At 37.7% G+C, this 26254-nt stretch overlaps 2 protein-coding genes across 2 annotated transcripts; one reads left to right on the plus strand and one right to left on the minus strand.

Annotated features, from left to right (window-relative positions):
• Positions 1 to 261: 261 nt before the first annotated feature.
• LOC146635511 (uncharacterized) lies at positions 262 to 4837 on the plus strand. Its single transcript, XM_085347246.1, has 10 exons — positions 262 to 325; positions 645 to 986; positions 1291 to 1584; positions 1677 to 1802; positions 2044 to 2162; positions 3145 to 3240; positions 3574 to 3690; positions 4115 to 4273; positions 4483 to 4590; positions 4685 to 4837. The coding sequence occupies exons 1-10, from the start codon at positions 262 to 264 to the stop codon at positions 4835 to 4837; spliced, it is 1578 nt and encodes a 525-aa protein (XP_085203372.1).
• Positions 4838 to 5412: 575 nt separating this feature from the next.
• On the minus strand, positions 5413 to 18493 carry LOC146635512 (low affinity immunoglobulin gamma Fc region receptor II-like). The gene is made up of 4 exons (XM_085349856.1): positions 18430 to 18493; positions 16512 to 16766; positions 15822 to 16078; positions 5413 to 5523 (listed from the first exon to the last, which is right to left on the minus strand). The coding sequence occupies exons 1-4, from the start codon at positions 18491 to 18493 to the stop codon at positions 5413 to 5415; spliced, it is 687 nt and encodes a 228-aa protein (XP_085205982.1).
• Between the last annotated feature and the right edge of the window lie 7761 nt (positions 18494 to 26254).

A 26254-nucleotide genomic window follows, 5' to 3' on the forward strand; every position in this document is an offset into this window, starting at 1 on the left:
CTTTCAAAAATTACAACTATGACATGGTATCAGAGATTGTCAAAGAAACAGTTGCATAATATACATTTTTAGTCAATCATTTCATAATTACAATTTATAATAGAAAAATTATCCAAAAAGTAACTGTCACTTAAACCTCAAGGGCATTCGAATTGAATGTAAAATTATGAAACTGACTTGGCCATATGTTATTGTTTTATTAGTGACTATTTCTTTGAATTATTCTTTTTTTTTTCATTTCAGAGCTGAATAATTCATCAGATGGCTGGACTCTCCTTTTATTCTCTCAGTAACTGCATTCTGCATGTCCTTCTTGTACATTATTGTAGGTAACCTCTAATATAAGATCACAATTATTATTGTGTGTGCGTTTTTAATTAGTGGCTCAAATTGTCTTGTTTAAATGGCACATATACATTTTTCATTACTTTTTTTTTCTTAAGAGGTGTAATTTTGGTAACTATATTTAAATAATGTATCTACATTGTAACTAAATGTGACATCATTAAATTACATGTCATGATGAAAAATATGCAGAGGTTAATTTTTCCAAAGAATTAACATATTTGTTGTAAAGTATTAAAGTATTTTGAAAATTAAAATGTCAGCATAAATAAATTCATTATCTGATCTTTTCTTCTCAGGTCAGTCTCTGTTGATTGGTCCAAATCAGCCAATTACTGCAACAGCTGGAGAAGACATCACTTTGCCATGTCACCTGGTACCTGGAGAAAATGTTGCTGCAATGACTTTGGAGTGGACAAGACCCGACCTGGACCCCAGATTTGTGTTTCTGTGGCGTGCAGGTCAGGACCTCATAAATATGAAAAACCCCTCCTACAAAGGTCGGTCATCATTGTTTACTGATGAGCTGAAACATGGAAACATTTCACTGAAACTGTGCAAAGTAAAACCTGCAGATGAAGGCAGATACAGATGTCACATCCCAGACAAGGATGAAGAAGCTTTTATTGATCTTGTGGTCGGTAAGTGAACGAATTATATACATTGTGAGTACAAAGTGCAGTTAAATTAGGTTGAATCAACACAGTTTTGAGTTATTGATTGTTACTCAAGCTGGGAAATGAATTATAATTATTATATGAAAATATTTACTATATGATTATTGACCAAATAAAAAAAAATCTGAATTATCATTAAAAAATGAGGCAGCGCGAATGAAGTTTGTATCAGATATCCATTATTCAAATATTATCTTTACATTTGGGCAAATATATTTTTATTGATTTGTATTACTGATCAGTATTTTAAATTGTACATTTCATCCAGCATCGAGTGCTGTCTCCTCACCTGTCATCAGCTTAGAAGGGATTGACAGAGACAAGACAGGAGTGGTGTTAGAGTGTAAATCTGAAGGTTGGCACCCAAAGCCTGAGCTGCTGTGGTTGGACGGTGAGGGAAACCTCCTCTCTGCTGGACCTACAGAGACCCTCAGAGGTCCTGATGACCTCTATACTGTCAGCAGCAGAGTGACTGTGGAGAAGAGACACAGCAACAACATCACCTGCAGAGTCCAACAGAAGCAAATCAGCAAGAGCAGAGAGACACACAAACATGTTCCAGGTAAATATCGGTTATAAAATGTATGATATGCTTAATTCAGCCTAAATCAAAATCTGTTGAAATAACATGTAATTCTGTGTTTATTGTTTCAGATGAATTCTTTGAGCTCACATCCTGTTCTGCTGCTCCCATTGTTATTGGTTTGGCTGTTAGTTTGGCTGTAAGCATCATCTTGATTTTGATTGGAGTCTTTTTCATCTGGAGACAAAACAAAACAAGTAAGATACAAATTGATTCACCATGCTGTCTAAATTAATATCTCAAGTTATTCTAACAGGTTTTGAAGCAAAGTGTAAATTACACTTATTTTTTATAAGCAGCTAAACATCATTGTGTGTTATGAGATAAGGCACAATATATGCACTTCATCATTTAGTTTAAAATGAGATGATTATATGCTGCGTTATCATTTTAGCTCAAGAGAACATCATATTGTAATCTTGTCTATGCCTTTAACAGATGTCAGGAGAGCTCACTGTGATGCACGTAAAGAACAAGAAGCAGCAAACCGCCCTGAAAGTGACAAAACTGAAAGAGACCAAGAGCAAGATAAGCTCATGTCACAGGACATCGTTGCAGTGAGTGATATGAACGAAACACAAGAAAATGAACAGACAGAAAATTTTGAAAAATAAGCAGGATGTTACATGTATATGGGGAAGAAAGAGTGTGAGTGGAAAGAAAAGAGAGAAAATGAAAATGGCACAAATAAAAAGAATATATGAATAGCATGTCCAGGGTTAGCTAACAGTGAAATAAATCTTTTAGAGCAATTATACATGACAGAGAAATAGTTACCATCTTCTGTTATAAGAATAGATGATATTTTTCTGTCGTCCTGATATTCACATCTTTTGTTTTGTCATGTGTCATTGTGCAGTTTGTTATGCAGGATCTCACAACAGAACTTTTTCTATTTTCTCTAAGTCTGGAGCACTTCCCAAAACTCAGCAACTGATCACTCTTAATCTCCACAGTTTCTCATGAAGAAGAGTCCAGAGTTCTTCTGTAACTAAAAAGCCATATTTCCACAAATCCACCAAAGATACAACTAAAATCACATGTATTCACTTTTAAATTAAAACCTTACATAATGTTAACATGTTTAAGCTATAGAGGCAGGATGGTGGTTAGCATAGTTGCAACAACACAGTCCTGGGTTCATACTGTTAATTTCTTAAATGAAAACTATTAAAGTTTGCATATTTTGTCATAAGCTAAAGAGAACATTTGATAAAAAGCACTGACACTTTATAGATGAGAGATAATAAAATTAATTCAGTCAGTCTTCAGTTTGATTTTAATATTTTATTCTTGCTCTCATATACAGTTACCTTAGTTTAGGGTCAGTTAGAGGTCAGATTCTCTGTGCGAGCTCTTTTAAGAAAGAGAGATTTGAAACAAAACACAAGTGCCTCAATGGTTTTCAGACTGCTATGGTTTAACAGTCCTTAAAGATGTTATAAAAAAATATGAGCATGAGTAAAACATTTAAAAAATGCAAAAAATGTTGGTGTGCTTTTCAGGCTGAACATTTGTGTTGATCTGTTTGTCTGTTAGTGTGAGAAAAACCATCATGCAGCTGAGGAGAAGCTGAAAGAGGCTCATCGGCAACTGGAGAAGAAAGATGCAGAGATCAGCAACATGAAGAAAGAAGTAAACACACAGATAAACATCCACATTTCCATTATGTTGACTCATATTCATTAACAGAAACCTTATCCTAACACTAACAAACAAATGCACAGATTTACATGTATGCATTAGTTTCTATTTTGTCCTCAAAAGAAAGTAATCCAAACTCCAGTCGGGCAAAAGCAGATTTATTATCCATTGAAATGAGTGATGAACAAACACACTGCCAAACAACAGACACAATGTGCTACAGCTGGAAACATTCATGTTCCTAATGACAGCAGCACTCACTGTTCGGCCACACCCATAGTTAAGTTAAGGCTAAACCGTTGTGTTGATCTGTTTGTCTGTTAGTGTGAGAAAAACCAACATGCAGCTGAGGAGAAGCTGAAGGAGGCAGATGAAAAACTGAAAGCGGCTCATCAGGAACTGGAGAAGAAAGATGCAGAGATCAGCAACATGAAGAAAGAAGTAAACACACACAGACTGTTGTTTTGAACACTTCAGCACAAACACATTTATTTACTGGGACCTCGCTCTGTCCTCAACCATAAACAAACAAACATGCAGCACATTTACATGTATTTTACACTTTATTAATGCTTAAAAAGAAAACAAAAACCCAAACTCAGTGTGTAAAAACAGATTTATATTAAAAACACAGACAAAGACTCTACTTTCTGTTATCTAAAGAAAAAACAGGAAGACGACAAGAACCAATGTCGTGTCGTCTTCTTGAGAAACTGGACAGTGAATAAAAACTGGAGATCAAATTTTTTTAAATGTTCAAAATATTTTTACTGTGTTTAGCAAACACTGTTTCTCATAGGCTCAAATATCTTGTCCATCTCTCCCTCTCGCACACACTAATCTGCTTATGTTGTCTCTCTCTCAGCCAGACACAAGCAAACCACCTCCTGAGAAATCTCAGACCAGTTTTGAGGAACAGAATAAGAGCGGCTCAGCCAATCACAGCTCAAAGACAGGTGACATCACTGTGGTCGAGGTCGAGAAAAATGGCAACTATATCTGTCTGAAAAACACTTCCAGTGAGGTACTGCTGCTTGCATGCTCATGAACAATGAGTACTACCTAAACACAAACCACATGTTCCATGTATTCAGAAATATTTTAAAAAGGTCCTTTTCACTTATGTGGACGTAACACACTCATTTATAAACACTTTGGATTTAACACACACTGAACTTTATTATTGCCTCATTCATTTTCCCCCTTTTTTATTCTCTTGTTTTCCTTTTACAGAATAAACTTTTGTCAGGTTGGAAGTTAAAACTACAGATCAACAACAGAGAAAGTGCCACATACGAATTTAAAGAAAACTTTATACTGGAAGCTGGAGAGACACTCCTTGTGAGTCTCTGTGTTACTAGATTTTTCATTCAGTCTCTCTTATTGTTACTTTTAACTTGGACATCTGTGACCTTTTTATTGGTTACATTTACAGTTACGGCAAGATGCTGTCAAGAAGCCAATTAAACCTGATGCTGACCTGCTGTGGATGAACATGGTCAGCTGGAACATTGGAGACGACGTGAAGATCGACCTCATCAGCAACACTGGAGAAGAACAGATGCTGTTTAAAAACAAGATCATGTAAAATAATCAGAGTCACTTTTCTGAGGGATAAATTAAATAAGAGCATTATTACATTTTATATATTTCATATTATTTTATGTCAGTTAAACATTTTGTGTTTTTATTGAATTAAAAATATGTAAATAAAAATATCTTTAAAAAGGAGTCTTTATTATTTAGAGGTGCATCACAAATGTAGTTTAACTGCAATGATGTGGGCAATGGTGAGACTTCGCTGTGTGTTTTAAAGCTGAAGGTACATGAGTGAGAACTTCACAAAGAGAAAATCTTACAAGATCTCAAGATCTTTTTTTCTGTTTTACTTTGAAAAGTGATTATTATTATTATTTTTTTAAAATCATAAGTCACAGCGACTACTCCCTAGTTGACTATTTGCATTAATTTTTTTGTTTTCCATGTTTGTTTTTGCTCTTCTTTCTGGGCTACCAAAGAAAAGTTTTAGAGGTCTACAGATGGTGCAAAATGCAGCTGCTCGCATTTTAACAAGAACTGGGAAATTTGAGCACATTAGCCCTGTTCTGAGATCTCTGCATTGGCTACCTTGTCAGGTTCGAGCAGATTTTAAGGTCCTGCTGCTCACCTACAAGGCTTTAAACGGACTGGCACCTTCATACCTCTCCGACCTTTTACATCTTTACGTTCCATCCCGTGCTCTCCGATCTCAGGACTCTGGCCTTCTAAAGGTTCCTAGAGCCAGAAAAAAGACAATTGGAGAGCGTGCTTTTCCTTTTCGTGCCCCGTTTCTGTGGAAGAAGATGTTAGGCAGGCATGCTCCGTGGAGGTTTTTAAAACTAAGCTGAAGACACATTTGTTCACCTTATCTTACAAGTCTTAATTCTATGGCTTTTAGTTTTTAAATTCTTACTGTTTTTAACTTCTATTGTGTCTTTTACGTGTATTGCTATGTATCGCTTTTTATTATTATTATTATTTTTTTAATCTCTTTTGTTTTAAACAGTTGTACAGCACTTTGTTTGAAAGCGCTTTATAAATAAAGTTATTATTATTATTATTTGTTGTATTCATCCACGACACCTTAAAGGCCGGTCCATGACAATATTGTCGGACATCAGAATCAGAATCGTTTTCATTGGCCATGTATATGTGCAGACACATACAAGGAATTTGGCTCTGGTAGATGGTGACTCTCAAACACAGCAATGTAAATCTCACACACACACACACACACACACACACACACACACACACACACACACACACACACACACACACACATGTGTCTATATATACATTACACATGCATACATATACATACACAAACATACACAATGCTGTGTAAACCAAGTATAAATAACCAATCTAAACTTATATACATAGAATACAGGATGACAGAAATGAAATGAGGTGGAATGACAGACAGGTCAACTGTTTAGAAGGGAGATGGCGAGGCGAAAGAAACTGTTCCTATGTCAGGTGGTCCCGGTCTGCAGGCTTCTGTACCGTCTGCCAGAGGGCAGCAGGTCAAAAAGTCTGTGTCCACGGTGTGAGGGGTCTGTGATGATTTTCCCTGCCCGTTCCCTGGTTCTTGAGAGGTACAGGTCATGGATGGAGGGCAGGGGGTCGCCGATGATCCTTTCTGCTGCTCGTACAGTCCGCTGCAGTCTGCTCCTGTCCTGTTTAGTGGCTGCATGATACCAGACTGTGATGTGTAGAAAAAAAATCTAGGATATATTCATTTAAGAATATAAAAATTATTATAACTATATAATTATATAATTATTATATATTATTATAACTATTAGGAAACTATGAGGAAAAACTGTGCTGGATCTTTGGGTCTTATCGTCCACCACACTGACATTGTGTTGTGGAAAAATAAATCAAAATGATTTTCTGACATTTATTTACACAGAGTAATAACCTTGAACACAGTTTACAATTAGTGTGTTTTCAAATCGTCACTGATCATTAGTTCAAGAAAGTTACAGCCACATACAAAAACATAAATTTTCTATTACATTTCTACACTTTTGAGTATTATTAAGAATGTTTAATACACTGCAAACCCCAACAGTCTACCAGACTTATAAAGTTTGTGGATACAACAATTGAAATGCGTCACAAAGTTGAAACAACTTAAAACTTTTCTGTTCTCTTAATGATTCAAACAGTTATAATTGTACATGGCTTAGAAGTTAAGAGTAAATACTGCTTTTTTAATTATGATTTTTGAGTAAATGTTTTTTTTTTCGAGCTCCGCATTTGTACGTCAAGTACGTCATGACGTTTTCTCTCTAACCTGAACGAAGTTGACAGAAAATTCTGTTCAACATGGCTGCCCTTCTCGAGCGACTGGAGAGCACATTTGGAGAAACTTTTAAATCATGCTTTTTATTTGATTTTTGCTTCTAATGTCTCTGTAAAGTACTTTGAATCACCTTGTTGTTGAATTGTGCTATACAAATAAATTTGCCTTGCCTTGCCTTGTAAGTAAAACTGAACCTTCGTTATGTGTATTTTTTCCGTAAAAAAGCAAGTATATTAATATGTTGCAGCCATTAACTTGTTTTCAAATGCGCCGCTGTGTTAAACAGCACAGACCCAGGTAGTGAATTGTTGTTCGCTGTTGTTCGCGCTCTTTTTCAAACCGATGATGTCGTCAGTTTTACAGTTTTAACCGATTAAAACACAGTTTTAATAAGAATTGCACATAAAGAAAGTGTCTTAGTGATATTTTAACGACCCATTGCCAACGCAAGAATGTTGGCGTTTTTACAACAGCAGCCTCATTGTTCGGCCGGGTTTTTTTTCTCTTCTCATTAGCATCGTTCAAAAGTGACTTAGCTAGCAGTGGCAACTTCTATCTTAAACAATTAAAAGTAATACCCAGATTGAAATATAGCAAGGTGTTGTATATTTAGTGTGCTGATAAGGTTTTCAGTATTTTTATTTTTTATTCCAAGGCTGAAGACCGATGGCGTAATGACTGCACCAATGGCGTGCAGTCATTACGTGTTGGTTTCCAAACTATCTAGTTGAGCTCCAACTAGTGTGACTAAACGTTTGTAAAAGTCCGCGGATGATGACAACAAAGCACAACCAAGATGCTACCAAGTGCTTGGAATTCATAACAAAACAGTGGGAAAATAATGGCGTTTTGTGGCAGGTTATGCTTTATGTAAAAGCTGCAGTGTTTAGTGCCCCAACAACTTTCATTATATGGATATAGGCTGGTCAGGAATTGATCTAAATATTTCTCAAAGGACTCAAAATAGCACCTAAGTTGTGTGAGTGAGTAAATGAACATTTTGCATTCCATAAGGCTCACGTTGCAAAAAACGGTAGATCTCCTTGAATGTTTGTCAAGAAACTGGCAATTATATAAATATAGAACTAGAATTATTTGCATGGTAAAGTAATAGATCATCTAAGCAGGTGTGATTTGCACTTTAAAATTGTTCTTGAAAGGGGAAACACTAAGGATGTGCCCTCTAGTTACAAGTATTTGAAACTAAAAACTGAGCTCATTTTTTTTTCTACATTTATCTTTAGGATCCAATTGAGAATGTTGGACAACATTTCACCTTTTACAGTCACCATGCAGTGATTGAAAGTTTGAGCATTAATTGTAATTACTTTGAAATTGTGTAATCTGTTTTTTCCTTTAAGAACTGGAATACTGATGTTCACTGAAGTTGTGTGCAGTCACCTCAGACACCTGGGCACAGTTATTTAAGCATTACCATTTGAACCACAGCATTTATTCTAAGGTTAGTCCCTTGCCTTGTCTCTATGAGTCTTGCATTTGTACATTCAAATCATTTAATGCATGGAAAATCCATTTGTCACGGATTCACAATGAGCCATTGAAAACTGGTGCAAGTCAAGGTGCACAAGAAGCTCTTGTGTTTTTTACATGTCCCTTGTGCAAATTAAAGCAGCCTTTCTCAGAGACCGCATTATTCAGTCATTTACGAAAACACCTAAAAAAACATGAGAATGTTGCTTGCCCTTATAAAAACTGTAGTTACCTCACAAATGTGTATTCATCCTTTAATAGCAGAGAAGTACACACCCCCATCACCATCAACGGCGCTGCTGTGGAGAGAGTGAGCAGCTTCCGGTTCCTTGGTGTACATCTGGCTGAGGATCTTACGTGGTCAGTACACACAAACAAAACAGTGAAGAAGGCCCAGCAGCGCCTCTTCTTTCTCAGGAGACTGAAAAGATTCGGCATGAGCCCCCGCATCCTCAGGACCTTCTATCACTGTGCCATTGAGAGCATCCTCACTGGATGCATCACCACCTGGTATGGCAACAGCACCGCCCACAACTGCAAAGCTCTCCAGCGAGTAGTGCGGTGCTCTGAACGGATAATTGGAGGTGAGCTTCCCTCCCTCCAAGACATCTACAGGAAGCGGTGCCTGAGGAAAGCGGGGAGGATCATCAAGGACTCCAGTCACCCCAGCCATAAACTGTTCAGACTACTTCCATCAGGAAGGAGGTTCTGCAGCATCCGGTCCCGTACCAGCAGACTGAGAGACAGCTTTTTCCATCAGGCCATCAGACTGCTGAACACTTCATAGACACCTCAGCTTCACTACTGGAACTTCAACATTATGCACTACATACTGTACAGTAATGCCAGTTTTGCACATGTCTCAACTCTGTATATTTTTATATATTTATTATTGTTTACTCTATTTAATTTGTAAAAAATGTGTACACACACACACACGTAGGAAAATATTTAGTATGCGCATCCAGAAATGCATACACTATTATATATTGTACATATATTTATTAGTTTCAGATGTAGCCATTCTTGTATTTTGCTTGTGTACATTATTGTATTTTGCACAACTCTGTTGCTTGTGAAGCTCGCACACAAGAATTTCACTCACATGTGCTGTACCAATGTACCTGCACATGTGATGTGACAATAAAAGTGATTTGATTTGATTTGATTTGATTTAATACACACAAAAGTAGAGCACACACAGGTAGTCTGGACATTTGTGATGACCTTGTGTCAACAGAAAACAGCAGCCCTGTGGAAAGCACTGGTGAGCTTGCCCTTGAGGATGTTAATGATGAACATTTGGAAGCATTGGCTTTTCATTTCTTTTTCAAACGAAAGTGATTAGTATTTGACTTTTTATTTTGAATTTATGTATTTTGAGAAAGATGCAATTAGGACTGATGTTGTCCTTTGTGATTTTATAAAAAGATAGATGTTCTACATTGAATTTATAATGCTCACTTTATGGTGCCAGTGTCCATGTTAGTGGTTTTATAAAAACATTTGAGATGTTTTTACATTTCCATAAAAAAATTTAAATAAACAAAATGTAAAGTAAATGAATTTCTCTATTTTTTTTACTAGTCTACACTCAGACATTTAAAAATAAATATCTTTTAATTAATAATCATATAATTTGCGTTTAGTTTGTAATATAATTGCATTGTGTTGGATCAAAATAGTAAACTACAAAAAACACAAAAATATTAAAATTAAAGTATATAAAGCTCAATTAATAAAATAAAAATATAATTTAAAATTTTTAAGTTAACAATAAATACAAATTTTGAGTACCCCCATACTTAGAAAAGATGAGTTTGTGTGCTTAAAACTTTTGAGGTAATCAGTTTCCACAAATGTTTTAAGTTCAGTCAACTGATTCGGGTTTACAGTGTAGTATAAAATGTGTATGCAAAATAATATTATAATATTTTAAAATATTAAAAAAAAGAAAGTTCCAAAAGCATTAATGATAGGTTTGTAGCTTGAACCCATTCGCTGGAACGTTGAAGACAATATAATTACACAGCAAGCAAGACACGAAGTAGGCAAAGTTCTTCGTGTTACTCATGCATGAGGGAGACCTGCCTGGAGCCAAGTGTCGTCCCACCACTTGACCCCCATCAGACTCTCAGCCAGGTTCCCCATAGCACTCCTTTTATTGTGGTTACATGAATATGCATAGGGTCATTAACATATGACGTCTTACATACAAACAAAGAGTACCCTGTCTGTGTGTGTGTGTGTGGGGGGGGGGGGGGGTCAGAGTGTGACTCCATAAATGACTTCCCTAAACCTGCTGGTCTGGAAGTCCAACAGTTCATCTAAACAAAGGGCACTTAGCCTAAAACAGATATAGTCACGTTTATCCTACCATAAAACAATAAAACAAGGCACGACCTCTTCCCATGCTCCCAGGATGTAGGTGTGCATTCCAGTGTGGAATACACACCAAGCCTTTGCAGCCTGTTAAAGATCACACATCCTATCACTACACAATCGATTATACACCTCTAAGCATGGTTATGGTTAATGGTTAAATATTTCTAAGCATAAATGACAATCAACAATACAAAACCTAACAATGACAGATTACAGTTCTGCAGTTTAAGTGAACACATCATAAACTGGAATTATACATGACCATTAGTGGTTTAACTGTAAAGAAAGACTTAAAACTTGATTTAAATGAGTGATTGTTGTTCAAGTAAGGAAAACATTCGGTGTCAGACATCTGTAAATCCATCAGCTAATGTTTCTAATGTGGAAAACAATCATCAGCAGAAGCATTGTTAGGAATAAAGTTTCTATATCTATCACCACACATCACGCACAGACTTTGGAGCTGTTTGATCATCAGACCGGCTGCTAGAATTTGCTCTCATACAGCTTTAAGTGCATGTCTAGTGAAATTTTCTGCTTATAAAATCTGTAATTTGTTGCTTGTCTATCACAGAACAGAACAGCCATGATGTCAATTCTGAGGCAATTCAATTGTGTGCTTTATACTTATCAGTGACCCCTTGAGAAAGACCCATCGTGTGTATATACACTTTGGAGTCAGCTTCAAAGATGTCTTGGAACATTTAAACCTATCATGAGGGGATAGTGCCTGTGGTTTAACCTGTGAATAAATCCTGGTTTGTTACATTAACTGCCTTTAAGTACCTTTCCAGGTTTGTGGTAACACCAGAAGCAGCCAACCTACAAGGGACAACTTTTACCCACTCTGAGAACATGTCAATAACCTGGAGCAATACTTTTACCTCCATATGGTATTAGTTCAGTGAAATCCATTTATAGTTGATCACAAGGTTTATCTGATCATATTTGTGCTACCTGTAGAGTTTCAATACCTGTACCTGGATAGGTAGTTACACAGGCAATAGAAGAATTACAAAATGACATTTCAGAAAACACTTTAACAAGTCTGCAACAAATTAACAAGTGGCTCTTGGCGGAAAGGGATTGTCTGAAATACTGGAAGTGAATCAACGATTAGGCTTACTCCATATTTGTAGTACAGAAAAGTGATTTGTCACAGGGGTTTCCCTGTAGTCACATTTTCACAAGCAGAAGAAAAAGAGACTGAAGGAGCCTTAGAAAGAAGTCAAGGAACAGCCCCAAAATCAGTGCTGTCCTTTCTGATTTGATTTTTATTTTTAAAGAATTATTTTACATTTATGTTTACATCAACAGCTGGTGTGCTTAAGCCACCACACATTCCTTTATATTTTACTAAGGAAATTGGAAATAAGCAGAGCAATTTATTGAAATGTGTAGTGTAGAACCACCAGAATGCCAAACCTCTGAAAACCACCAAGGGGCGCCCTTTTGATCCCACCCTGCAACATCAGCAGTATTAGCAGTCCTTTCTTAAAGGACGGGTTAATTGTCACCTCATACTTCTAATTAAAATTACCAGTTACAATTTTAAAAGTATTCAAGATGAATTTTGAGGTGTTTGATTAGTCTGATTTTATCACATTTTTGACATGTATGAAAACTGGACTGAACGGCTAATTGTCTACATTTTAAAACTAACCTCACAGTTGGCTCCAACAAAGTAAGAAATGCATTGTAGTAAATTAATTACTGTAAAAGTATGACAAAGTCCATCACAAACTTCACAACTGCCTTCAATCACCAGACCTGCAGCCTCCCTCAGTCTCCAGCCCTTGACCTACAATTTTACCCTTCACTTCACCAACTGCTACTTGGTTTATGCAGATTTCACGTCCAGGAAAACAAGACAGTCAGCCACATCAGACCCTCATGCAAATGGAAATTACCAGTGTGGCAACTACACTAGGTGTCAAAATACAAGTAAAACTACACACTTTTCTCATCAGCAAACTGGAAAAATGTTTCAGATTAGAAGTCTGATTACTTGTGCATCTACCCATGTTATACATATGATAAGTTACCCGTGTGATCTTGCATATACCAGTAAAACTAACAGTGAACATAACCTTCCTGTCATGTTCGGGTCTCATCTAACTGATTTACAACTTAAAATACGTATAAATAGCACGGTGGCACGGTGGTTAGCATTGTTGCCGCACAGCAAGAAGGTCCCGAGTTCAATTCCACCATCAGGCCGGGGTCTTTCTGTGTGGAGTTTGCATGTTCTCCCTGTGTTTGCGTGGGTTCCCTCCGGGTACTCCGGCTTCCTCCAACCATCCAAAGACATGCAGCTTGTGGGGATAGGTTAATTGGATAATCCAAATTGCCACTAGGTGTGAATGTGAGTGCAAACGGTTGTCTGTCCCTGTGTGTTAGCCCTGCGACAGACTGGCAACCTGTCCAGGGTGTACCCCGCCTCTCGCCCTAGCACAGCTGGGATAGGCTCCAGCGCCCCCCGCGACCCTGAAAAGGATAAGCGGAAGCGAATGGATGGATGAACACTTATAAATATTGTGTTTTACATCTGATTGCCTCAAGGCCTAATGACATCCTCCACACTATGCACTTGAACATATTCTGATGAAGTTGTGATAAACATTTAATCTTATAATCACTGAACTATATATTTTGCTCTATAGAAACCAAACTAATATAACAGGGCTGTTGAGGGTGTTGAGACCAAAACTTGAAATCTGTCTTCCAGGTTTATTGACTGTAGATTTTATAGCTCTGATGAATTCTATTAGCACAAAAGAAGAACACTAACTGATCTCTGCCAACAGATTTCCCACAGCAGCCGTGGATTTCTGTCATTTCTTATGAGATGATCTGACCAAAACCAACCCAGAAGTTGCTCAACATGTAACTGAAGAGTGCTTGAGCTCAAAGCACTTCATAATAGAGAGACTTGATGTCTGTTATGTCACTGATTCATGTTTAAATAATCAGTTGTTCAACTTGTAACACTTTATTCAATCAAGACTCAGTTAAGTGAAGCAAAAGCTCTTCTCATCCATCTAAATTTCCCAAATACTAAAATTGGTTTAGTCTTTGTTTAATTAAGTAGAAAATGCAAAAAATCTTATCAACTAAGAATATGTTGATAATTCACTGCTGTGTCTGATTTATTAAGTCAATTTTCTTTTTTGAAATATTTTCTCGAACTTAATTTAAGCTAGTTAAGCAACCAATCAATTATTTGATCAGGTAACAACTCATGAGCTAAAGCACTATTCTGGGAACGTTTGTGTGTCTGTGTGTTTAATAGGGTTAATATTGTGTTCATTTTTCTGTGTCAGACAAATAGAACTGTGATGTTGCTGTATCTGTGTTATGGTGTTTCAGAAACATTTATATATAATAAAAAAAATGAAGTTAAGTGAAGTAAGAAATGGAAAAAACAATCTTGATCTTTTAATATTAAATTTTTTAAGTTCCAAAACATGTTTCACATTTTTCTTTTTCTGTATGTAAACATATATTTTGTTTCTTTCTTTTCTCATAGATGATATCTTCACTGGGTGTCACATAAATGGACCCAAAAGCAGACACTCAACAGCCACAAGTTTGCAGTGAGTTTATTTGCGACAAAGTAGTGAAAGTTCACGGCGGGAGTTTCACGGGGCAAAGTGCCTGAAATGGGAGAGAGAGTGGAATTAGTGAATGGCGAGGTTTGTGACGACGAGAGATTAAACAGTGAGAATGGGGTTTGCCTTATTTGTAGCGCGGGGGGGCAGGAGAGCTGTGGATCGAGGGCAGGTAGTTAAGGGCAGTTTCCAGCAGGTGAAGAGCCGCAGATGTCCTTACAGGTGGGCGACAGCGTGGGAGAAAACCAGGTGAGGCTTGGATCGGCTGATCCGGATGACACTGGGATTGTCTTTATATATATATTTTTTGTCAATTATTTTAAAACAGTTAACAAATTTAAAGGTGAATGAATGAAATGAAAGTAGTAACTGACATCCACACCCCTCTGTTGGGTCATTTTATTTTAAAATATGTTAATATATATATAAGTTTTTGTTCTTGCCATGCTTATTATTTAGCTGCAGAAGATACACTGACATGTTTGCAGCTACAAGGCTTATGTAGAATTTTTAAGCCACAAGCTGGCACTGAAATGATCACGCTGACGTATTTTAACTCTATGAACAAACATTTTCTCATGTGGTTTGTATCTAAGAAGCTAAAATTACTGGAGCGTCTGCAGCATCTAAAATAATCACACGCTGAGTAAACTGAGATACTGAGAGGTCTTTAAACATGCTCAGCAGGCCTGTGGTTTTAAACTCTTCTGTGCATGACAAGTTTAACAGCAACCAACAAAGTCAAAGCAATAAAAAAGGAAAAAAGTATATAGTAAAAAAAAACTGAAGTCGAAGTATTTTTTACAATATTTGCAATCACCCGTCATAGTGTAACTCTTATAATTGTCCAGTTTACTGCACTGTTTTATTATCTAAATGTTAAAACTTCCAGAACATTCTCCATCAGTCATCTTTATATACAGATACCATTTATGTCTTTGTAACACTGAGTTTTCCAAAGTGAAGTAATCCCACTAACAACAGCAGCAGAATCACCATCACAATGGTGAAAATAGTCCTCAACATTAGGAACACCTGGACGGCAGAACAAGAAGATGAGCAGGTCTCTCTGTGAAGTGCTGCAATGATAAAAATACATCTGCTGTAAAACAAATAAGGTTCACCTTTAAATGACAGAATGGGAAAACTGATTGTCTCCACTTAATTATATTTAGCTACAATCTAAAATTATAATTTATTCTAGCTCTTAATTTCTGATTTAAAATGACTGAATTTGTACCTGTGACAGTCAACAAGCTCTCTGGTGATTCTCCAGCATCAAACATCTTACACTTGTAGAGTCCTTCATCAGACCTGGAAACTTTGTGGATGCTCATCTCTCCTGTGTAGCTGTTCCCGATGAGGAAGCCGTCTTTATAGAAATCAGCTGTGAGGTTTGAAGTCTTTGTCTTGTTCCTGCAGCGCAGAGTCACATTGTTTCCCTCCTCGACAGGGACAACAGGACTCTCTAGGACAACAGAACCAGCTGAAAAACAAGACTTTTTATCTGATACAGAAATCTGTAACATTTCAAACCAAACAAGCAAAACACTGAAATAATAAGTGGAACAATTTTTTAGTTAACAGCTGCCATGGTAACGACGTTTTGGACTCATTGTTAGTCACTCATTTTAATGTTAATTTTTATTAATAGTACATAAGACTGAACAAATACTGTGGCTTGATTCATCAATATTGAGGCAACATTTGAATGGAATCATTATGATTCATTAAAATAATTAAGTTAAATGCTGTTTACAATAAATAATAATAATAATAGTTCAGAATACTACAGCTATAGATACAAATAGAACATTTTTATGTTAGAAAATGTTTCTGAATGACATAAATCCATCAGGTTATAAATGACGTCATCTTTTCATAATAAAATATTTCGGTCACTTGAGTGTTAAACATACGAGTTATTGTGATGTTGACACTGATGCTTTTCTCTCCTGCTCCAGTCTCACACCAGTATTCGCCGCTGTCTGTTGCATAGGCTCGATGAATCGCACACAGTAGTGTTGGTGAGCTCTCATCACACACTGAAATGAAGGCCTCAGTATTTCTGATCCCTTTTAACTGAGAAGCTCCATCAAGACCCTCACAGTGAAAGAAGACAGACTCCAGCTCAAAGAACTGCAGTCTTTTTGGGACGATGCGAAACACAGCATCTTAACCAGAAAGACATCAAATGAAGTTACTGTATAGAGTAAAGGAACAATCAATCATTTTTGTAGTAAACAAAGGTTTGTTGACAAAATCGTTTGATTTAAGAGAGAAACTTGCTCAGCTGCTTACCCCTGTTTTCAACATGTGCGGCCAGCAGAATAAATACAAGCAACACTGAAAAATTAAAGAAATTATCAGCCAAAGAGTTTGTTACTGCAAATATAAACTCAGTTACAAATGAACTTCTGCACACGACCTCCTGCTGAATATTTATAAATGATGACATTTTAATCTGTCAGACCTTCAGTGAGTTTTATTTAATGCAAACTGTGAACACACTGACAAACATGACAACGACCAGATTGACAGAAACACTGTAATTAAATAAGTTTCCAATGTTAATGCTGTTAAAACAATTTGTGGAAGTTTTATTCAAGTACACAGAAATATGTAAAACCAGAGAACTCACACATTGTGAAGCAGACAGCTGTAATCTTCATGTTGTCCTGCAGCTGAATGTCTGAGCCTGAAATACAGCTGCTCTGTACTGCAGATGAAAACTTCCTCTTCCTGCAGTTTGACTTTAATAACATGAAGCCTGACTCACAGTGGTTCTACCAGAGAGCAGGTAAAGGACAAAGAGAGCAGTTAGGAGTTTGATACTGACCACGAACTGCAAAAACAAGTCCAGCTGAAACTATTCTTTACATACAGATGAGTTACAATATATTTGTGTCTTTGTTTTAGGTTTTGAGTATTTATCGCTTCCTTTAAATTCAATCTGCAGATCAAACAGCAGTTTAAGATTAATATCGACCTCTACTCCAGTCTGCACGTCAAAGTGTCCTTAAGAAAGATATTAAACGCCATGTTGCCCAAATGCATCCACCAGAGTGTGAGTGAATATTAAACTGCTTAAACACCAAATGCTCTATGAACGTCTGTGTGATTGTATCAATGAGACTTGTAGTAAAAACAGCTATGAGCACTCAGTCAGAGTAAGAAAGACTGAGAATGCATCATCTATATTTATTCAAAGTATAAACTTTATTTATAAATGTCTCACATGTGAAGTCTCTTTAAACCACATACTCTATTGTTTTTATTACATGTGATTAGCTGTTTCCTATATGACAAATCAAACATAACCGTTTTTCAGCCTTGTTTGTATTCAAACACTGAGTGATGATGATTCTAAGGGCCTGTGACTGACTGGAATCTAGAACACAGGTGAACATTCAATTAGTCTTTTTTATTGTTGCTTCACGAGGTACTTAGAAAGAGTTTTGTTTCCTAGCATTAGTTTTGTTTTGGTTTTTTGCAGCAAACAATAAATCCAGTCACTCTGACCCCGCCTCCCCCTCCTTATTTCATGATTTGGTTTGGTCCAGGTGCTGCTAGCTGATGCTGAGCAGTAAGATGGTAGGATGCTTCTGTTAATAGTGATAATAGGAGCCTAAGTTTAAAAAGAAAGGGAGACGGGTGGAAATGAAACTCGTAGTGAGGTCCACATAAAAGAAACTGCTTGACTTTGCTAGTATTAGATAGTTCACTTCACTTCTAACAGAAAAGAATGTGTTTGTGTTATTTTAGCAAACATGTAATTGGTGCAGGCAGACCCTTTGTACGTATACTGCAAGTCTACGAAATCACTGATCTGCCGACCTGCTGCCAGGTCAAACAGATCAAACCTCTTCTTCAGGCTCAGCTGTTCAACTCCCATCTGCATACTCCGTACACTGAACCACTGATACCTGAAGAAGTTGATGAGTTGTTTTATGTCAACAAATGAATAAAAATAATTTTTAGATTTCTGTCTTTGAGCTCCACTAGGTCTCAGGACAGAGACATATTTTTGTTGCCTATACTTTGTTTGAAATCTGATATACAAACAATTGTTTTAGTTATAATTGCCAGTACGTAATATTATTTAAGCAGAGGGGAAGCTGTGAATCAGCTGAGACCGGAGCTGTCAGACTGTGGACTGTCACAACAAATGAAAACTAAAAATAAACGTGGCATCTGGCGATAAAGAAATCTGTGTGTGTGTGTGTGTGTACGTGAGTGAAGTGCATTTCACACAGATGATATAAAACAATCCTGAGAATCTTATCAGTGTGTACTTCAAAGATCAGTCCTGTGCTGCCACCTTCAGTATGATAGCTGAGATAACACATCACATGTGAATGTTTCCCCCTTTTTGAACACCATAAAGACAGATATGGTTTCAGCTCTATTATTTTATAACAGGCTCAAAGTTCAGCATTTGACACACTGTATACCTGATCTAACCAGATTCAACAATGAGTGTTAACCTGATAAATTAATATTTTTCCGGCATTATACTTTGATTAACAAGAACTTTGAATTTTTTTCCCATAAATCTGAGCATATATGATGGATCTGGAGTTGATAAGCCAACGTAAGTTAACGCCATCAGGTTAAGTATTTTCAGACACCTTGTAGTCTCACACAACTTTCCACAGTTTCATCTGTTTCAAATTGTTTATTTTTAGGTTCTTGTTACGGCCTGTGGCCATAGGAAATCTGTGTTAGCTGCTGTGCTGTGTTTCTTTACTGTGTTTTAAGAATCTCTGCAGGTCCTTCCTCCAATGAAGAGCAGTGAGCTGCTGATTGGACCACGGACCATGCGACTGGGTTCAAAAAGCCGCTCTGACAGCTGCTGGGAGAGAGAGAAGCGAGCGACAGTGAACCGGTTGACAGCAGACTCAGACCTGGCCCTGGTTTCCAAATTCTTTGTGTAATTTTGTATATGTGTAAGCATGCTCCCTGAGAGCCGCCAAATGTGTAGATATGAGTCCAGTGCTTATGTGTGCATAGGCTGAAGCGAAGCGGTGAGCCGCGTTTTTGTTTTGAACTGTTTTCTCCTGTTTCTGGTCTAGGAAGCGAGGGATAGTCATTGTCATTTGTTTGTTTTGTTTCTTTCTTAGGGTTTAGTGAGTGTTTCACTGGCGGGACTTAGTTGGTTTTGTTTATTATTTTGGCCTGGGTCCACCCAGGAGCTATGCTTCTTGACACTGAATAAAATCACCTTTTTTTAAAACTCATAACCACGTTTGGTTGTTTGGATTGGGAACCAGGGTGGGTACTTGCTTCTCCCCCCCAAATCTTATGTGCGTCTCTACATGCCTAGGCTAGGAGCGCAACAGTTCTACATGCTTTTCTGATGTCTGATTATAGTATAATTTATTTCACTGTCATAAATAAATCTTTTAAATGTAATTAAATGTTTTAGAAAAGAATCATCGAGATTTTAGATATTTGACTGCAGAGCAGAAAATAAAGTTTTTAAAGTTAGAGCATACTGTAGAGGTCTGGGCAGAGTTATTCTATTGTGGATCAAAACAGTATGTGTCTATGAAAAGTCATACAGAGGTCATTTCAAGAATAGAAATACCACTGATCAAAAGTTTGTTCTAGGCTGCAATTTGGAACTAATGTAAAGTAATAGGTTTGCTTCAATCGATAACTTTATACCTGTTGCTTTAACTCTGGAGTTATTGGAGAGCTTTTATTAGTTTCCTGCCTGCATGTGTTTATTTAATTCTTTACTGAAATTTACTGAAATTCTTTACGAATAAATTCTTTACAAATCCTACCATGTGAATTCATGGATTTTTTTTTCACATTCTGTCTCTCACAGTTGAAGTGTACCTCTGGTGCAAATTACTGACCTCTGTCATCATTTTAAGTGGGGGAACTTGCACAATCGGTGGCTGACTAAATACTTTTTTGCCCCACTGTAACTGCGCTAACACACTAGTTCCCACCCATGTAATTGAGCATTGCGTGGCACATCCAACATACTGTTTTACTTTAGTCCATGACGCGCTTACTTTCAGGGTCATACGTCACATGAAAACCAAAATAATTCCAAACGCCAGATCTGAATGAGGGTGGGGGAGGTTCAATTTGCCATGTCGCAAGGAGAGCTTAACTTCTGTCTCGCTAGCTTGCCCTGCGCTCTTCCTTCTGACGATGCTGTCTGTGTTGAGCGCTCAGTGGATCTGCGCTCGACAGTGCAGCCTAGGCGGAGTAGTCGAACGCAGATTCACTGAGCGCTCAACACAGACAGCATTGTCAGAAGGAAAGTTGATAAAATAAATTACAAATGTTGTATTGTTCGATACATATGCGTACCGAACCGAAAGCACTGTATCGAACGGTTCAATATCGATACGAATATCGTTGCACCCCTAGTAATTTTAGTTTTCCATGAATTCCTCGGTTACATTTTCCATTCTCATCCTTATAATTACCCCATACTGTGCTGTGAGCATTAAAGTCTCCACACATACCACTTTATGGATGTATCCAACTTTAACACTTCCTTTCTTTGTCCATGTTTCAATCATAATATATTCCAACTGCATACCTTTTGCTAGAGTTCTATACTGAATACTTTATTTTACAAAAATTACACATCTTCCTCCTTTACCTTCGTTCCAAACTCTATGTATACTGCTATAAACTTTGAATACAAATTAAATCAAATTACAATCTAAATTTGATTTGTGCCATGTTTACTGGATACAAATTATATCAGGTGTCTTATTAGATTTTTTATGAATCCTTTAAACTCTTGTCCATTTGCTAATAAACTTCTGGAATTCTATTTCAAAATGATCACATTATTTTCTCTCCTGATGTTCCTGGCTTCCCATCTCCCCTGGTCTATTGTGTATATGTTCCTATGAAATTTCTCTCATACCAAAACACTTCTCTGCTCACACTCATTTTGATTTTTTCTGTCTTGTATTTTACTTGATCTGCACAACTGATACTTATGCATTGAATAACATTATCTTTTCCTCTGTGATTGCAATACCTGTTCTCTCTACCTGAGTCAAACCTGACGATGATACCTGTTGAACCCTTCCTATCTCAGTTTTTCCTTTCTGTACTTGCACCCTTTTAGAATAGATCTTTATTCTAACTGTTACAAGAACAATGAAACACAGTTTAACAGCTTCCGAATAGTCCATGTTATTACCTGCTTTAACCTGCTCAACCTCAATGGTCTTCTTCCTAGCGTCACATCCCACACATGTCACCCTGTGCTCTCCCCAGTTACAACATTTATCTTGCGCATTGTCCCCATATTCCTCATACCTATGGTTATCCCCACACCTAGGACACCTTTGCTGTCCTCTGCATCTGCTGCTAGATGCCCATATTGCTGACATTTGTAGCATCTAAGAGGGGGACGGATATATGGTCTAACTATGAAACACATAGCATCCTATTTTGACTTTTTCTGGAGGGTAAGATCTTGAAACTTCAATATCATCAACTCTATCAACTCTTTCCCCACTGACTGATCTTAATAGTCTTTTAACTCGACTCACTTCCAAACCTTGAATGCTCCGTTTTAGTTTTTCAAGATCCTTATCCACTGGAATCCCTGTTACAAACTTTCATTCTCACCCCACTTCCTACCTTGTCCTTTTCTACCCGAGACCTCCGTCAAAGAATAAAAGTTCTTACTGTAAATGTCCTCCAGGCCTGCAGAGGGCGCCAAACAAACTGTTTGCAAAAGATGGATGAGTGAATTTTTAAGTGTTTTAAAACTAATCTTACATACGTGACATATTTTTGAGTATGATTATTTTCCACTTATGTGGATATAGTATATGTGAGGCACTGATTTGGTTTTTAGTGAAATTCATATAAAAAAAACAAAAAACAAACATCAAGTGAAAAAAAAGGTTTTGATAAAAAACAATTTATCTCAAAAAACGTTCAGGAACATTGTACATGTACTGTTTTTTATTTAAGTGTTGTAACCTGTTACTGCAATGCACAAAACAAAAGCACGAAACATTTCACCAATATAAAGGCAGCAGAATTTGAAGCATAGATGAAGTACATCTTATGAAAGTTTGACTTTATTTGACCCTAAAGAAGACATCAGAGGTCCAAAGTAACTTGATATTGACAATCCCCATGTATCATTCCCTACATGCTTTCAGTACCAATGGTAAATGGCCTGTATTTGTATACCAATGATGACATATAATCGGCTCTATATAGCATTATCGTTATTTTGACTTTCAGGTTGATCTGTTGGATTTAGGGAGAGGTCAAAGGTCAAATCTGATATGATTTTTTTTTAAAACGTTTATGTTTTGAAAATGTTGACATTACCCAGCACACTTTTAAGAACCATAGTTTCTAAGTTTTAAGGATTTTTGTCAGTTTTCCACAAACAAATCATAAAGTCTCCCTTGAAGACCTCGGTGAATTTAAGCCAGATTTTAATGGATTGTTATAACATGATCCTGCTCTACAAACTACAGAGTTTTATGAGAATACGAAAACTTTTAGAGCTGTTGTGTTTACAGACAGAATGAAATGCAAATCCTACCAAAAACATGAGCTCTTTGTTGAAGCTAATAAGAAACTGCTGAAACCATTTTGAGCTCCTCTTTACACATGATCTGTACTGATCTGATGCAGTATGTGTGTTAAGAAATATACTCTAAAACACTTCTTCAGTAAAGACTCAGAGAAGAGAAACACACAGAACTTCTTGCTAACAAGGGCAGCCTCCAGCACTGAGGCTCGCGCTAAGAAACTGCCCCGGTCTTTATTTATACTTCAGTGGGTGTGTGTGTGTGTGGTCCTGCTGATCAAAGGGTCATATAACATGAAAACACAAAAGGAAACATCCTTGGTCAGGAAGAGGGTAGTCTCCCCCTCACCCTAGATGTTTCACCCTCTATAACATGGTGAGGAATTCCAGCAGTTCATCTATATGTAAAGAAGCACTTAAACTAAAACAGACATAGCTACGTTAAAACAATAAAACAAAGTACGACCTCTCTCATGCTCCCAGGACGTGGGGGTGCATTCCTGGAGTGCACACCAAGCCTTTTGCAGCCTGCTAGAGATCACACATCCTGTCACTACACAATTGATTATATGCCTCTAAGCATACATGGTTAAATATTTCCTAATACAAATAACTACATGCAGTATTCTACCATATGCGAACTTATATCACTAAAAGATTATACTGACTACTAAGTACAATTTTCCATTGACAATGTGTTAAAGTGAAACCATCTCTGTGTTCGTCATGCTCAGTGTTTATCTGATATACCAAGGAATGTGCAGCAGTGAACGTTAGAAACCGATCCGACCGGATTGTCTGTTTTGCAGTGACTCATTAATACTGATTTTTTCTTTCCTGCTCGGCTCCAGTGACTCGTTTCACTTTGACAGTTTGGATTACTGTGTGATAGTCTGGGGTCTATCTGTGGTAAGTCTTCTTTTATTTGTTTGTTTTGGGGGTTGTTTTTCAGTCAGAGAACAAACAAAAAAGAAGCGTACACTACAATTTGTGGTAAAAAAAAACAACAAAGGGATTTCTTTCTACAAGTTACTGAATAAACTCTGAATAAAGTCAGAGTGTTGTTTCTCTGTGAAACTGTGAGCACATACAAGATGACAAATGTCTGTCAGTTGTTAAAAGCTCCCACAAAGCTCGAACTGTAGCAGCAAAGTATGAAAAAAGCTGTATTTATGTTTATAAAGAACTGTTCTTGGAATCAGAGACCTGCACTTAAAGCAGGACTTTTTCTCATCGAGGTGACTTAAAAGAAACTCTGAGCTTTCAGTTTTAGTTATGTGCTTGTTACGGCCGAGAGGGCCAGGCGGTGAGTGTGGACTCAAATGCAAACAAAGAGGGAAAGCTGGCGTGACGCTTAGTTTAATTACAGAGCAGGAAAAAATGTAGCCTATGAACTGTGAAGGCTATGAACATGAAGCTCAGACTGTGCGCTATGACTGGATGCTAGATTTCTTGACTGGATCCTGGGAAGGAAAAGGGGCAGCGGCCTGGGTGGAGGTACACAGAGTCACTATTACGAGAAGAGACTGGCAGTCAGTGGCAGTCTAGTGAATCTCTGTCGGTGGATTCGACTATGATGGATATGGCTTATGTGTAGCATATGAAAGTGGCATGCGATGAGGGTGTCCAAGGGGTCCGGATGAGGAGAGGTCCAAGAAGGGTCCGGAATATACTTGGAGCAACAGACACTACTTAAGTTACACTGCTATGGAGCAGGTTAATTTAACATAAGGACTAACAGTCCGAACGACATTCCAATGTCATTGCTGTATAGTCTGGTAGTGTATATATATATATATATATGACACACAGACAAGGTATTCTTTGTCCACATGTATACCAATGTGAAACGCAGAGGTGGGTAGTAACGAGCTCTCTGAATCCATTTGTCTCATATACAGAGAGTGCAGAATTATTAGGCAAATGAGTATTTTGTCCACATCATCCTCTTCATGCATGTTGTCTTACTCCAAGCTGTATAGGCTCGAAAGCCTACTACCAATTAAGCATATTAGGTGATGTGCATCTCTGTAATGCGAAGGGGTGTGGTCTAATGACATCAACGCCCTATATCAGGTGTGCACAATTATTAGGCAACTTCCTTTCCTTTGGCAAAATGGGTCAAAAGAAGGACTTGACAGGCTCAGAAAAGTCAAAAATAGTGAGATATCTTGCGGAGGGATGCAGCAGTCTCAAAATTGCAAAGCTTCTGAAGCGTGATCATCGAACAATCAAGCGTTTCATTCAAAATAGTCAACAGGGTTGCAAGAAGTGTGTGGAAAAACCAAGGCGCAAAATAACTGCCCATGAACTGAGAAAAGTCAAGCATGCAGCTGCCAAGATGCCACTTGCCACCAGTTTGGCCATATTTCAGATCTGCAACATCACTGGAGTGCCCAAAAGCACAAGTTGTGCAATACTCAGAGACATGGCCAAGGTAAGAAAGGCTGAAAGACGACCACCACTCAACAAGACACACAAGCTGAAACGTCAAGACTGGGCCAAGAAATATCTCAAGACTGATTTTTCTAAGGTTTTATGGACTGATGAAATGAGAGTGAGTCTTGATGGGCCAGATGGATGGGCCCGTGGCTGGATTGGTGAAGGGCAGAGAGCTCCAGTCCAACTCAGACGCCAGCAAGGTGGAGGTGGAGTACTGGTTTGGGCTGGTATCATCAAAGATGAGCTTGTGGGGCCTTTTCGGGTTGAGGATGGAGTCAAGCTCAACTCCCAGTCCTACTGCCAGTTTCTGGAAGACACCTTCTTCAAGCAGTGGTACAGGAAGAAGTCTGCATCCTTCAAGAAAAACATGATTTTCATGCAGGACAATGCTCCATCACACGCGTCCAAGTACTCCACAGCGTGGCTGGCAAGAAAGGGTATAAAAGAAGAAAAACTAATGACATGGCCTCCTTGTTCACCTGATCTGAACCCCATTGAGAACCTGTGGTCCATCATCAAATGTGAGATTTACAAGGAGGGAAAACAGTACACCTCTCTGAACAGTGTCTGGGAGGCTGTGGTTGCTGCTGCACGCAATGTTGATGGTGAACAGATCAAAACACTGACAGAATCCATGGATGGCAGGCTTTTGAGTGTCCTTGCAAAGAAAGG

The sequence above is a fragment of the Diplotaxodon limnothrissa genome, linkage group LG3 (genome assembly GCF_057381915.1).
Source record: "Diplotaxodon limnothrissa isolate DT_005_m linkage group LG3, D_limnothrissa_male_GT1.1, whole genome shotgun sequence".
NCBI lineage: Eukaryota > Metazoa > Chordata > Actinopteri > Cichliformes > Cichlidae > Diplotaxodon > Diplotaxodon limnothrissa.

What these genes read in the sequence shown, in the direction of transcription:
- LOC146635511 (XM_085347246.1), top strand. Translation starts at nt 262, where the DNA reads ATGGCTGGACTCTCCTTTTATTCTCTCAGTAACTGCATTCTGCATGTC. An exon ending in TTTTATTGATCTTGTGGTCG is followed by an intron (nt 987 to 1,290) that starts GTAAGTGAACGA and finishes CATTTCATCCAG; the next exon opens with CATCGAGTGCTGTCTCCTCA. An exon ending in TGTCACAGGACATCGTTGCA is followed by an intron (nt 2,163 to 3,144) that starts GTGAGTGATATG and finishes TTTGTCTGTTAG; the next exon opens with TGTGAGAAAAACCATCATGC.
- LOC146635512 (XM_085349856.1), bottom strand. Translation starts at nt 18,493, where the DNA reads ATGCAGATGGGAGTTGAACAGCTGAGCCTGAAGAAGAGGTTTGATCTG. An exon ending in TGTCAACATCACAATAACTC is followed by an intron (nt 16,079 to 16,511) that starts GTATGTTTAACA and finishes CTTGTTTTTCAG; the next exon opens with CTGGTTCTGTTGTCCTAGAG. An exon ending in CTGTCACAGGTACAAATTCA is followed by an intron (nt 5,524 to 15,821) that starts GTCATTTTAAAT and finishes TTCTGGCTCTAG; the next exon opens with GAACCTTTAGAAGGCCAGAG.